The sequence below is a fragment of the Pavona decussata genome, unplaced genomic scaffold (assembly GCF_977016875.1).
Source record: "Pavona decussata unplaced genomic scaffold, jaPavDecu1.1 SCAFFOLD_329, whole genome shotgun sequence".
Lineage (NCBI taxonomy): Eukaryota > Metazoa > Cnidaria > Anthozoa > Scleractinia > Agariciidae > Pavona > Pavona decussata.
The window spans coordinates 680,604-692,386 of NW_028145717.1; the positions used below are offsets into that span (position 1 = coordinate 680,604).

At 41.8% G+C, this 11,783-nt stretch overlaps 2 protein-coding genes across 3 annotated transcripts in view; one reads left to right on the forward strand and one right to left on the reverse strand.

Annotated features, from left to right (window-relative positions):
- The window catches only part of LOC146453569 (uncharacterized), a 29,014-nt gene extending 20,933 nt beyond the window's left edge, over positions 1–8,081 (reverse strand). The window contains exons 1-4 of one of the 2 annotated variants that reach the window (XM_085096447.1): positions 8,013–8,081; positions 7,493–7,564; positions 714–785; positions 217–288 (exon numbers count right to left, since the gene is read on the reverse strand). The gene's annotated coding sequence lies outside the window, so the exon portion shown is untranslated. Of the gene's footprint in view, positions 1–216; positions 289–713; positions 786–7,492; positions 7,565–8,012 lie in introns of those variants that run through there. The other variant, XM_085096445.1, reaches the window with a different exon arrangement.
- Positions 4,918–5,667, forward strand: LOC146453570 (uncharacterized). Its single transcript, XM_085096495.1, has one exon. It carries the CDS (start codon positions 4,918–4,920, stop codon positions 5,665–5,667), a length of 750 nt encoding a protein of 249 aa, XP_084952621.1.
- Positions 8,082–11,783: the final 3,702 nt, after the last annotated feature.

Sequence of the window (11,783 nt, forward strand, 5' to 3'; positions counted from 1 at the left end):
CGAAAAAGGAGCCTGGTATGGGTGAGGCATTTACATCTATCGAACATTTACGGTATAGCCAAAAAAACGTTTCACATCCTTATGACCTAGTAAAGTTCTTGATCCAACAGTCACTTGTTTTTCTTTTTTTTTTTTTTTTCAAAAATGCGTGCATGTCCAGATTTTTATCCATTATTACAGTTTCGACTTTAATGAAGCTAAATTAAATTAACTCACAGTTCATCCAAAAGCCTCAAGCCTCGAAACAGACTTTCATTGAGCAGCGTTAAATTGTTGTTGTTCAATCGCCTGTACCGTTAAAGAAGAGATAGAGAGTTACTGTTACTAAAGAAATTGAACAAGGGTTGATTATCAACACATTCAGGCAAACCCATTATTTCTAAATAGATCTTCATATACAAGCAACACAATAATAGTGGCAGCAAATCGGAATACTGCATTAATTTAAAATTTTCAGAGTAGTACTTAATGTAATTTTTAATGTGGGTCTGAGGGAGTTTTATTAGGTAAAGAGTGTTAATAATCAAAGGGAATTTTTAATATAATTAATCTTAAAGGGCAGATTATTAGTGAATTAAGGGACAAAACAATGAACTATTGTGCTGCCAATCTTGAGGGAGTTGGTAATTGCTGGAAGATTTCGTTTACTGTCGCCCGTGTGGCAAAAATTGAAGGTGCGTGGTTGATAAGAAAAAGACTCACATTTTACTTACAGACGGAGCAGCTTTTTGTTGTTGGCAAAGGTGTTTGGTGATATGTCTTGTAAATTGTTATATTGCAGATACCTACACCAATGAATAAACGAAACTGCTTCAAGAAATAAACGGCAGTTTTATTGACCGCTTACGCGTCGACTGGTCAGATGTCTTGGCAACCATGCATTTGCACATACACAAGAAGGTGTGTGTGCTCGCGATTCTTGGAAAACAAAGCGTAAAACATTTGACAGCGCAGTTTGTAAAATCAGAGTAAAGCAGCTAGTAAAGTAAACAGCTGGCCATTTAGCAATGCAAACACTTCTAAGTTGCGATGGTGTTTACTGGCGTATGGCTACGAAATGACAGTGAAAGTGACTAAATGAGGCAATATGACATTGCAAATTGAGTTTTGTGAAGACATCAGTAACGTTTTCGTATTTTTCATTGCAAATCCATCGGTCGACAGAAAAGTTCTCATTAATCTAATTATTTATCTAATTTCAAGCTTACGCCCATACCAAATCACTTTCGAAGAAACGACCCCACGGCAAAGCTGTTGCTTAATTGTTTGCTGGTTCAGTTGTGAATTTACAGTCAATAATATATTTTTGGCACGTGTACTTTAGCACATAGTTAATTAAGGAACTGGTTATGAAACCCTGACATCTCGAAAGTTGCTGAAAATGGTGCGAATGTGCACAAATGGTTTAATCGTTGACACTACAGGTGAATATCTTACCTGGGACGTTTCTATTGGTCAGTTGCTCTAACACATTTGAAAATTTATTGTGGTTTGTGCACGGTCGAGGTCATAAATGCTAACAAAAACATATAAGACGAAGTTTTTCTGACTTCACAACCTGCCTTTTATTAACTATGATCAATTTTATAGGCTAATAACATTATACAGTAAAACTCCCGGCTTTGATTGGTGCAGCGGAGTTCTTCGAGTGTAGACTACCAATGACGTCATTGAGTGGTGTGACCAGCGCACGTGATCAGAATCTACAGTCCAACCTGGTCAACAAAGTTTTGGAAATTGTTTCAACAATGTTTTTGGCGTTAAAGGCAATTTTTTTGCAGAAAAGTAAAACTCTCCGATAAAAATTCGACAACGACCGTTGCAAGTGACCTCAACCAGATTAAAAGCTAGAACTTTATTGTGATGTGAAAATGAAGGAAAAAATTGTCCAAATATGTTGGCGTCAGAAATCGCATTTATGTGACTGACATGCTGTAATTATTTAGGGTCAGAAAGTCCTTCTGGAATAATGGTTAGTTTTGAAATTTTGTTTGTAAAATTCTTTTGGATTATACTCTTACGAGGATCACAACTGTGTGTGCGCGTGGGTGCATTAGTCTAGAACTTTGCTTGAAAGTTTTTGAGTCGGCTCAGTCAATTTGGTGCTCGCTCATGAAATGATCTTGTTCATTGTATAAAACAAAAATATTTCATTTGTCGTGGGTCTGTACTCTGATAACGCACAGAGGTCGTCAAAACTTGGTAAGAACATCAGTCACGCTACCAGCCGGATGCGAGTAGCGTACTTTTATGTTCTTACCACATTTTTACGCCATCTATGGGTTATCGAAGTACAGACGACCGGTAACTTAAAATTTATTTGTAAAAACCAATGAACCAATTTTACATTGCGCTAAATGTGGCTAAATGTAGGTTAGGAAAGGTTAAAGGCAGCTCAATGCAGGTCAGTGGTCGCATCTTGTCACAGCTCAGGGGCGACCTTTGTATTCTCTGTTGGGAGGCGCCCCATGGTTCGCATGGCATTTGCTTGCTTGCTGGCCTTCGAGATAGTTCATTTTTCCTGCCTTATTGTCAAGCTCCCTTTTGGTCAAGCCTTTTCGTTGTCATGTCGTCTTCTCGTCAGACGAAAAATAGTCGTTCAGTCGATCTTTTTAGCGATCCGTCGCTCTTTCCCGTGTTTTGTGGCGCTTAGGCCTCTTCTGATCTTCTGTCGTTTCTTTGGCGGTCCCAACGAGTTCACCGACAGCTCCATCTTTTCCTGCGGTGAATCTGCCTGACCCAGCCCTCCTTGGCGCTGTTGTCAATGCAGTAAAAGTTGCGTTGGCTCCTGACCAAACCTCCGCTTCGTCGGATGTCGTACCATGCCGGTTTCGATGCCTGAACCTTCGATTTCGTCTTCGTGGCGTGTTTCGGTGGGCGTTCCCTCTCAACAGACGGACTTGGGCGCTCGCACAGCGATTTCCTTGCGTCGGGTGTTGGTATCTGCCGATACAAGCTCAGTGATTTCTCTCAATTCGCCGATCCCGGCTACGATTCCTTGTGATGTTAGCGTCACATCCTCTACTAGCTTGCCGTCTGGTCCTCTCCCTTAACAGCCTTTCGTTGTTGGTCCTGGCTTTTCCCCGGTCCCGGCTAAGACTGTGAATCAGATCGTCAGTGGTAAATTTGTCGATCTGAGCGACTTGCTCTCAGCGAACATTGTACACACCAAGCCGCAGTTGCAGGTCCTGTTGGATAGGCGTTTGGTCCATTCACCAAAAAAAAAAAAAAAATCGTCGTCGGGTTGAGGATATCGGTTCGTGCTGCGAAGCTTTCGCTATTTTCACGCTCATTCTTACTTTATACTTTCCTCACCGCTGGAAGGATTTGACCAACTACAAATTGCTTATTCTTCGCACGTACCGTCAGTTCAGTGGGCGCGTGTGGCTGGCGTACGATAAAGCTTTCCGCGAGCAAGTAGCGGCAGCGAGGATCGTTGATTTGTGAAGAAATAAAGACTTTATTATTATTACTATTATGATTGGTCGACTCTGAACGTACAGCTATATAATTTCTGTGCTGCTGGGGCGTCGGTACGTGGCGGATTCGCCAGTGCTTTTAACGACTTGACTGAACCTTCCGAAGCGGCCTTTTCGTATGCAGGACGTGGAACAGAGGTCGTTCTTCCGCCCAATCATGTCTTGTCGCTTTGCTTATCGTTCCAGCCATTATCATGGTCCCCATCAAGCTCGTGCCAGTTCTCCCTATACGGATAATGCGTCCAAACAGGATCGGAAACGCAAGTCTGCTTCGCTGTCTTCGAGTTCGTCCACCTCTCGTTCCAAACGCCTTTGATGGACTCCCTCTCCCTTTTGTTTAATTGTTAAACATTACATGTTGTAATGATTGTACATGCTGTTTTTGACTGTGGTTGCATTTCTAGTTTTGGTTTCCATTTCGCGTGTTGTTTCTTGTTACTCGACTATGTGAAAAATGAACTGATGGCAAATCAGTGTTTACATAGTATGATAATTGCTTTGGTAGATGTGAACATTATAGCTTATTTGTTATTCTCGTGTATTAAAGCTTTTTAAATTCTGTTGCCATTTTTGAGTGGTTTATTAGTGAATTTTTGTTTTCCTCTCTCTCTCTCTCTCTCTCTCTCTCTCTCTCTCTCTCTCTCTCTCTCTCTCTCTCTCTCTCTCTCTCTCTCTCTCTCTCTCTCTCTCTCTCTCTCTCTCTCTCTCTCTCTCAGCAAGTTCTGCATTTCCGCCAGACTCTTCAGTTAGCCCGTTGAACGTGGATGAATTTTGCAGAGAATTGTTTTCCCATCCTGACCAACAACAGGTTACTTTTGTTATTCAGGACATCCGCCATTGTTCTAAGCTGGGGTTTCAGCCACCCACAGGCTTAGACGTGCCAAAAAGAATAACCCTTTCGCATTGCAACATGCGAAGGTGATTGACGAGTATTTGGCCAACGAGGTAGCCTTAGGCAAGATTGCTGGCCCCTGCAAATCCCCACCACTACCCCGTTTGCACGTTAGCAGTTTTGGCGTTATTCCCAAGAAAGGGCAGCCTGGCAAGTGGCGGCTGAATGATAGTTGACTTGTCGTCCTTCGGTGGGGCTAGCGTAAACGATGGAATTGACTCCCAGCTTTTCACCCTTCAGTATATTACGGTTGATCAGAACATTCGTATGGTTGCGAACTATGGCCCTGAGACTCTGATGAACGTTTCTTGCTGGGCATGAAGTGGAGGGATCAATTTTATGTGGATCTCGCCTTCCCCTTTGGTATGCGCTTAGCGCCCTTCATTTTCAACTCAATGGTAGACATGGTCCAATGGATTCTCCTTAACTCCCACTGTGTTTCGGATTTATCACACTATTTGGATGACTTCATCACTGCGGGGTCCCCGCAGTCCCCTCTATGTGCACAAAACCTTACATTCTTGGCTCCCACATCGCTGGTGCAATATGCGGGAGATAGAGGCACTCATTGGTCACTTTCAGCACGCTGCTAAGGTAGTCTGGCCCAGAATATCATTTCTTCGCAGGATGACTGATCCGCTGTGTTGCTTTTGCAATAAGAAACACCCAATTCACCTCAACAGGGAGTTTCGTTCGGACCTTCAGTGGTGGCAGCTGTTCCTGTCCTCGTGTAATGGGGTTGGGTTTTGGCTGTTCCCTGGCATGAATGCAATTTCGGACCTCGAAGTCACATCTGATGCGGCTGATATCTTAGGCTATGGTGCCTACGTTCGGGGTAAGTGGTTTTACGGCTCTTGGGCTCCAACTCAGGCACATCAGTCCATTGCCTATAAAGAGCTGTTTCTCGGGGTAGTCGCCGCCCATTTGTGGGGCTGTCGTTGGTCAAAGAAGCATGTGCTCTTTCGCTCCGACAACAAGGCTGTGGTTGCCATTCCGTCAGCTAGAACGTTGGAGTGCTCCGTGTTAATGCATCTTCTTCGTGACCTGCTTTTATCGGCAGCACGCTGGGGTTTCTCTTTCAGTGCTTCCCATGTTCCAGGTGTTGATAACAAAGTTGCTGATGCAGTATCTCGTTTTCGTTTGCAGGAATTCCGGCGTCTGGCTCCAGAGGCTCAGGCAGCTCCATGCACAGTACCTCAGTTTAATTCCTTCTTGCTAGAGGATCGGTACCGATTCTTTCTTGCGCACGGGTTAACGCAGTCTACGTGCAAGTCTTACGCGTCTGGTCAGCGGTGATTGATCGAATTTTGTCGTCAAGCAGGGAAACTACACTTTGATGGCTCGCCGTGTCCGGTTGAGGAATGTACGCTGTGCTTGTTTGTTTCCTTTTCTTGCTGATTCCATTCAACATGCCTCAATCAAAGTCTATCTATCAGCTATCCGTTCCCTTCACGTTGAACAGGGTTTTCCTGGCCCAATGCCCAACTGCTTACGCCTGCAACGAGTTATGAGGGAAATTAAGCGCTTTCAGGGTTCCCCTGTTTCTTCGCGCTTGCCCATTACTGATAGTGTCATGACCGTCATCCGACAGGCCTTGAAGGTAACATCACCCCCGACAAATTGCATGTTCTGGGCAGCCTGTACCTTGAGTTACTTTGGCTTCCTACGCTCCACTGAATCTACTGTTTCCAACTTAGCCAGCCTCTCTTCTACTATCCATTTGTCAGTTGCAGACATAGCTGTAGACTGTAGCCTCGTTTCATCGTGCTTGCGTGTCAGGATCAGGGCATCTAAGGCATCCCTTTCGCAAGGATTGTTTTATATACATTGGTCGTGGAAACCTCCCTTTGTGTGCCGTTCATGCAATGCTGGCTTATCTTTTCCTCCAAGGCGATTCCCCTGGACTATTGTCCCTCCTGCAGAATGGATAGCCGCTGTTTCGTGCCATCTTGACTGACTGGATACAGCAGACAATGTCTGCTGCGGGATTCCAGGTAACTTCTCCAGTCACAGCTTTCCCATTGGTGCAGCTACAGTGGCAGCTTGGAATGGTGTTCCAGATCATCTGATCCAGACTCTTATCCAGGCGTTGGATCAACAACACTTACCAGCTTTATATCAGGACTCCATCCGAATATCTGGCTGACTTGTGCCATTCTCTAGCTTGAGTTAATTGGCCCATGCGTCGCTCAACTTTTTGCCTCCTACTTCTAATTTTTGAGGTCGCCAAGCGCCATCGATTGCGTGGTGGTATTCGTTGCTCAAAGTGGCTTGCATGCCAGTGCTCCTCGACTTGGGCCTGTATGAGTGCCATTCGCTGTGCCTTTCCAGCCGCTCGTAGAGCTGATGGTCATGGCGCGGTAAGTCTCTTCCGTTGCAATTGTGTGGACTTTCTATTCTTTAGCCTTTAAGTGGGTCTTGCTTGAGGTTGGCGAAGTCGGAGATCCTTTGCCCCCTACCCCCCCCCCCCCCCGCCCTCGTCCTGTGTCGCGCGCCTCTCTTTTTTCAAGCACTAAGGGTTATGGGGTCTTGGTGGTGGCCACTCGCTAGGTTGCCATGGATACCTCCTTCCCCGTGCCTGATTGCTGCCTGGCTCCGCCAACCTTCGAGGCCCAGCTCCCTAGCTCATCTATTGTTGATGAGTTTAAATTTGGCTAAATGTAATTAAGGCAAGGTTAAAGTCAGCTCAATGCAGGTCAGTGGTCCCCTCTTGTCACGGCTCAGGGGAGACCATTGTATTCTCTGCTGGGGGGCGCCCCATGGTTCACATCGCATTTGCTTGCTTCCTGGCCTACGAGATAGGTCATTTTGCTTGCCTTATTGTCAAGCCCCCCCCCCCCCCCCCACCCCCTTCCCCTCTCCGCCCTCCCTTTGGTAAGTATCGGGTCTTGTAAGTATTCCAGTGATTGGGTTTACTGTGACGGTGCCGTTGGTGGTGGCCGCTCGAACGGTTGCCATAGTAAACTCATTCCCGTTGCCTGATTGCTGGCTGGCTCCACCAACCTTCTAGGCACCTGCTGCTAAGCTCATCTATTGTTGATGACTTTAATTTATTGATTATAACCTGTTCAATGATACAATTTTTTGGTGTGCAAACTGTTACAAAACGTTTTTTACTTACAAATACGTTAAATTCTCCAACCCACGGAAAACACTTTCGTTCAGCTGGGACAACTTGTTGTCGTCGAGAAGACTGCAGATCATTTAAAAGGAAAAGATATCAGATATACTGGCCGGTTGAATTTAAAGTGAAAACGCTTTGAACCATACTCACTCAGATGATTAAAATTGATTACCTTTAAAAATTGCGCTATCAAAAAAGAATTTGATGTCAAGTCTTTTTTTTAGGTAAGATGTAGCCACTATGGAAATAGTAAAATTAAACAGACAAAAAAACAACAACAACAACAACAAAAATAAACAAACAAACAATAAGGGCAAAACATGTTTCAACCTGCTTACAGCATAAAGAGGGCTCATGATAACACTGTGAATGCTCATACTTGACTTAGCAATCTTAAGCAATTGTATGAATGACTCTTTTCTCAAGGTCTTAATGCTTTAACATTATTAGACTTTGAGGAAAGGGCTCGTAATGCTTGTAAATTAGGTAAATCTGTACATCGTAATTGTTGACTAACATGGTCTCCAGCTCAGGATTGTTGTCAAATATTCCTGCTGGCAACTCTTGTAGCTCGTTGTTTTCTAGCCACCTAGAAAAATTAATGAAAACCGAAAGGTAATAGATGTAAACTAAAAATACAACTATTGAAGGCAAGTTGATTAGATGTTGTATTGTTCTAGAAAAATTTTCTTCTGGATCTCGAGAACAAAAACGCCATAATAAAAAACAAAATTAAACAATAATTAATTTCGCCTTCATCTGCGCTATTGGACAGCCTTTCTTTCTTTCTAGCCACCCCATATTCTCCAGATAATTATTTTTATCAACGCACCTTTTAACTTATATCATGTGTACGAACACAATAATGGCGTTATTAGTTGAAAGCAATGAGAACTTTAAATATCCATTAGCACTGTCATCAGATAATTAAGCCAATTCTGTTTTCTGCTTATGTTACATGTTACAAAGACTTGTACTCAAATGGTACCAAGACTATGCGTTTGACCAGGCATAACAAATAGTAGTATGGGTCGAATGGATAGATCAATTTTATTCATGTATTCAAATAGATTCAGGGGTCACCTAAACCGGTTTTAAGCGTTGAATGAGTTGACATGACATAAGGTAGATATAGGGAAGGGTGAATTTAATGAGATGCAAGTCATCCAGGTGGTAGAGGGATTTAATGAGATGCAAGTGTATGTATAATTTGGAGTTTAGTTAATGTTTATTAGTCAAGTGTACTGTGCTCTGATGGTACGTTTCCGCCCAACCAGCCGGGTGGTATCGCAGATATATACGGAAAGAACAATGGATAAGTTGAGAACCAATGAGAAGCCACTGACGTCATGTTCAAACAAGTTCAACCTAGAAAAACCGGACTAAACCAGTTTTGAACACAATTCAATATTCAAAATGATCTCCTTAATATCTCAGACTAGGCAAACCTGTCAAACCGGTCCTCAAGTTGACTTAACTTGACTTTACTGGTTTAAAATTTTCCTATAAAAGCGAACCCTTTACTTGAAATCTAAAACGATGGAAAACTTTATGAAACAACAGCTGTTTGCATTGGATATGGAAGCGCTCACTTCACAAATGAGACGTTTACAGTTACAAGACAGAGTTGTGACTTTATTGAATGAACTGTGGGACAATGTTTGTCATGAAAACATCCCTCGGAAAACAATTGAATCAACATGGGAGGAAAATGGAATGGAATTTGCCATTGGAGAACTGAAAGTGCCTTCATTTTACTTTCTCGACGAAAAGAAATTTAGACGTCAACTTAACAAGATTCTGAAATTGAGGATACGCAATCACTTTTGGATCAAGGCTGTTATTCAACAAACATTTTTACATGACTGGTGTATGGAACCATTTACCCCGTGGTGTATCAAGAAACTTTGTTAAGCCTTAGCACACGCAATGAAAGAGACAACTGTTTATGAAGAAGAAAAACTTTAATACAGAGGAGGAATATTCATACAGAAAACTTTGAAAACTATTTACAAGAAATAAAAACTTTGCAAAACCTTGACAACGTTTTCCGTTTTTGTACACTAGCAGAAAATACAAAATGAAGGCTTTGCAAGATATGAGTAGAAATAGGATATGGAAAATGGAATTAAAAAGGCTTTAAAGAAAAATAATAATTGAGTTGTGGTTGCCTAATCAGAGCAAACATAAATCAATTACCTCCGATTACACTCATGTTAATTCATTTATTAGACAAAAATATATAAACGCATTTTCGCATTTGCGATGTTTTCGGTGAAATGATTTCGTTACCGCGTTACCCTCATTTCTCTGAACTAATTGTTGACAACAGAAAGACAGCGAAAACAAATTCTTGCGTTTACAAAATTATTCGCGCATTACAGCGCGCTATTGAGTTTCACATAAAAGTCATGTTGTTCCCTTTGCAACAATAGGCGAATCCTAAACAATTCTAAAGAACTTCTGGCGATTCTTTAAGTAATTACTATCGTTACCCTGAACTTATTTTCCGGAAAAGAAAATGTTGACAGCACTGAAGGCGAAAACATATCAGTGCGTTTACTATACATGATTCACTTTACTAATTATTCACACTTTACAACGGACTTCTTATATTCAAATAAGAGTCATGTTCGGGCTTTGCAATAATAGGCGACTCCCAAACAATTGTAAAGAAAACAAAAAGACGTAATAATTTTTGTTAACTCCGCTTTAAGCATGAAGTTAAAATTATGTTAGAGAAATTGACTTCATCACTAAACGCTAAAAAACACTCTAAAATGTCGTCCACAGAGGAACGCTTCAAAAGACAAATATAACGCGAATAGGACCGTATTTATATTTAGAGAAAGTAACATTCAATTCACCTTGAAGCTATAAATGTATAGGCGAACTCCTTCAGAATGAATGGTTGACATATTCAAATCAAAATGATGCGCTCTGGATAATTTTGCCTTTTGACAATATACACAAACACCCAAACAAATTCACAAACAAACCAAATGCGACTAGTCGAAATGTTTGAGAAACAAGTAGAAGAAGAGAGAGAGAAGTATGCCGTATCTTTGAGAAATGAACAGCGTCGTATGCACACAAACTTTGAGAAACGAACAAGTTTAGTTTTGTTTGGTTCGTAAAACCTAAAGTAAAACGATGCAATTGAAAGCGCGAATTTCTTTGAGCAATAAGAAGAAACGATTTCTCTTCGTTCGAATAACGAACTCCCACGCGCAGAACTAGTAAACTACCGTGTCAACTTAAAACAGCGTCGTCCTCGCAAACATCATTGAGAACACAACAATAAACAAAACCGTTTCAGTACGCATAAAGTTTTCGAGCATATTTACGCGCGCTCTGTTCTTCCTTTGAGAAATGAACAGCGTCGTATGCACACAAACTTTGAGAAACGAACAAGTTTAGTTTTGTTTGGTTCGTAAAACCTAAAGTAAAACGATGCAATTGAAAGCGCGAATTTCTTTGAGCAATAAGAAACTATTTCTCTTCGTTCGAATAACGAACTCCCACGCGCAGAACTAGTAAACTACCGTGTCAACTTAAAACAGCGTCGTCCTCGCAAACATCATTGAGAACACAACAATAAACAAAACCGTTTCAGTACGCATAAAGTTTTCGAGCATATTTACGCGCGCTCTGTTCTTCCTTTGAGAAATGAACAGCGTCGTATGCACACAAAACTTTGAGAAACGAACAAGTTTAGTGCTGTTTGTTCGTAAAACCCTAAGTAAAATTGAAATAAACAAGAAGTTTAGCTTTGTTTGGCTCGCAAAACCTAAAGTAAAACGATGCAATTGAAAGCGCGAATTTCTTCGAGCAGTAAGGAGAAGCGATTTCACTTCGTTCGAATAACGAACTCCCACGCGCAGAACTAGTAAACTATCGTGTCAACTTAAAACAGCGTCGTCCTCGCAAACATCATTGAAAACAAAACAATTAAAACAAAACTGCTTCAGTACGCATAAAGTTTTCGAACATATTACAAACGATTCCACGCATTCGCGTCTTCTACAGAACATTTTACACGTAAAGAATCTACAAGTAACGGCATTCAATACTGTCTTTGAAAATGTAGAAACTACTGCAACCCGAGAAGGTGGCTAACATTCATCAAGACGTTTACAAATCTTACAGTAATCTTTGTTACATCAGCTTCTGATTTTCTTGAGGTTTTTCTCTCTTACTTTAACTTCGTCTCATCAATGTCTTTCGCTTCGTGCACAGTGCAAATTCAATTTTGCTGAGTGCGATTTTAGTTCCGATTTAACTCCTG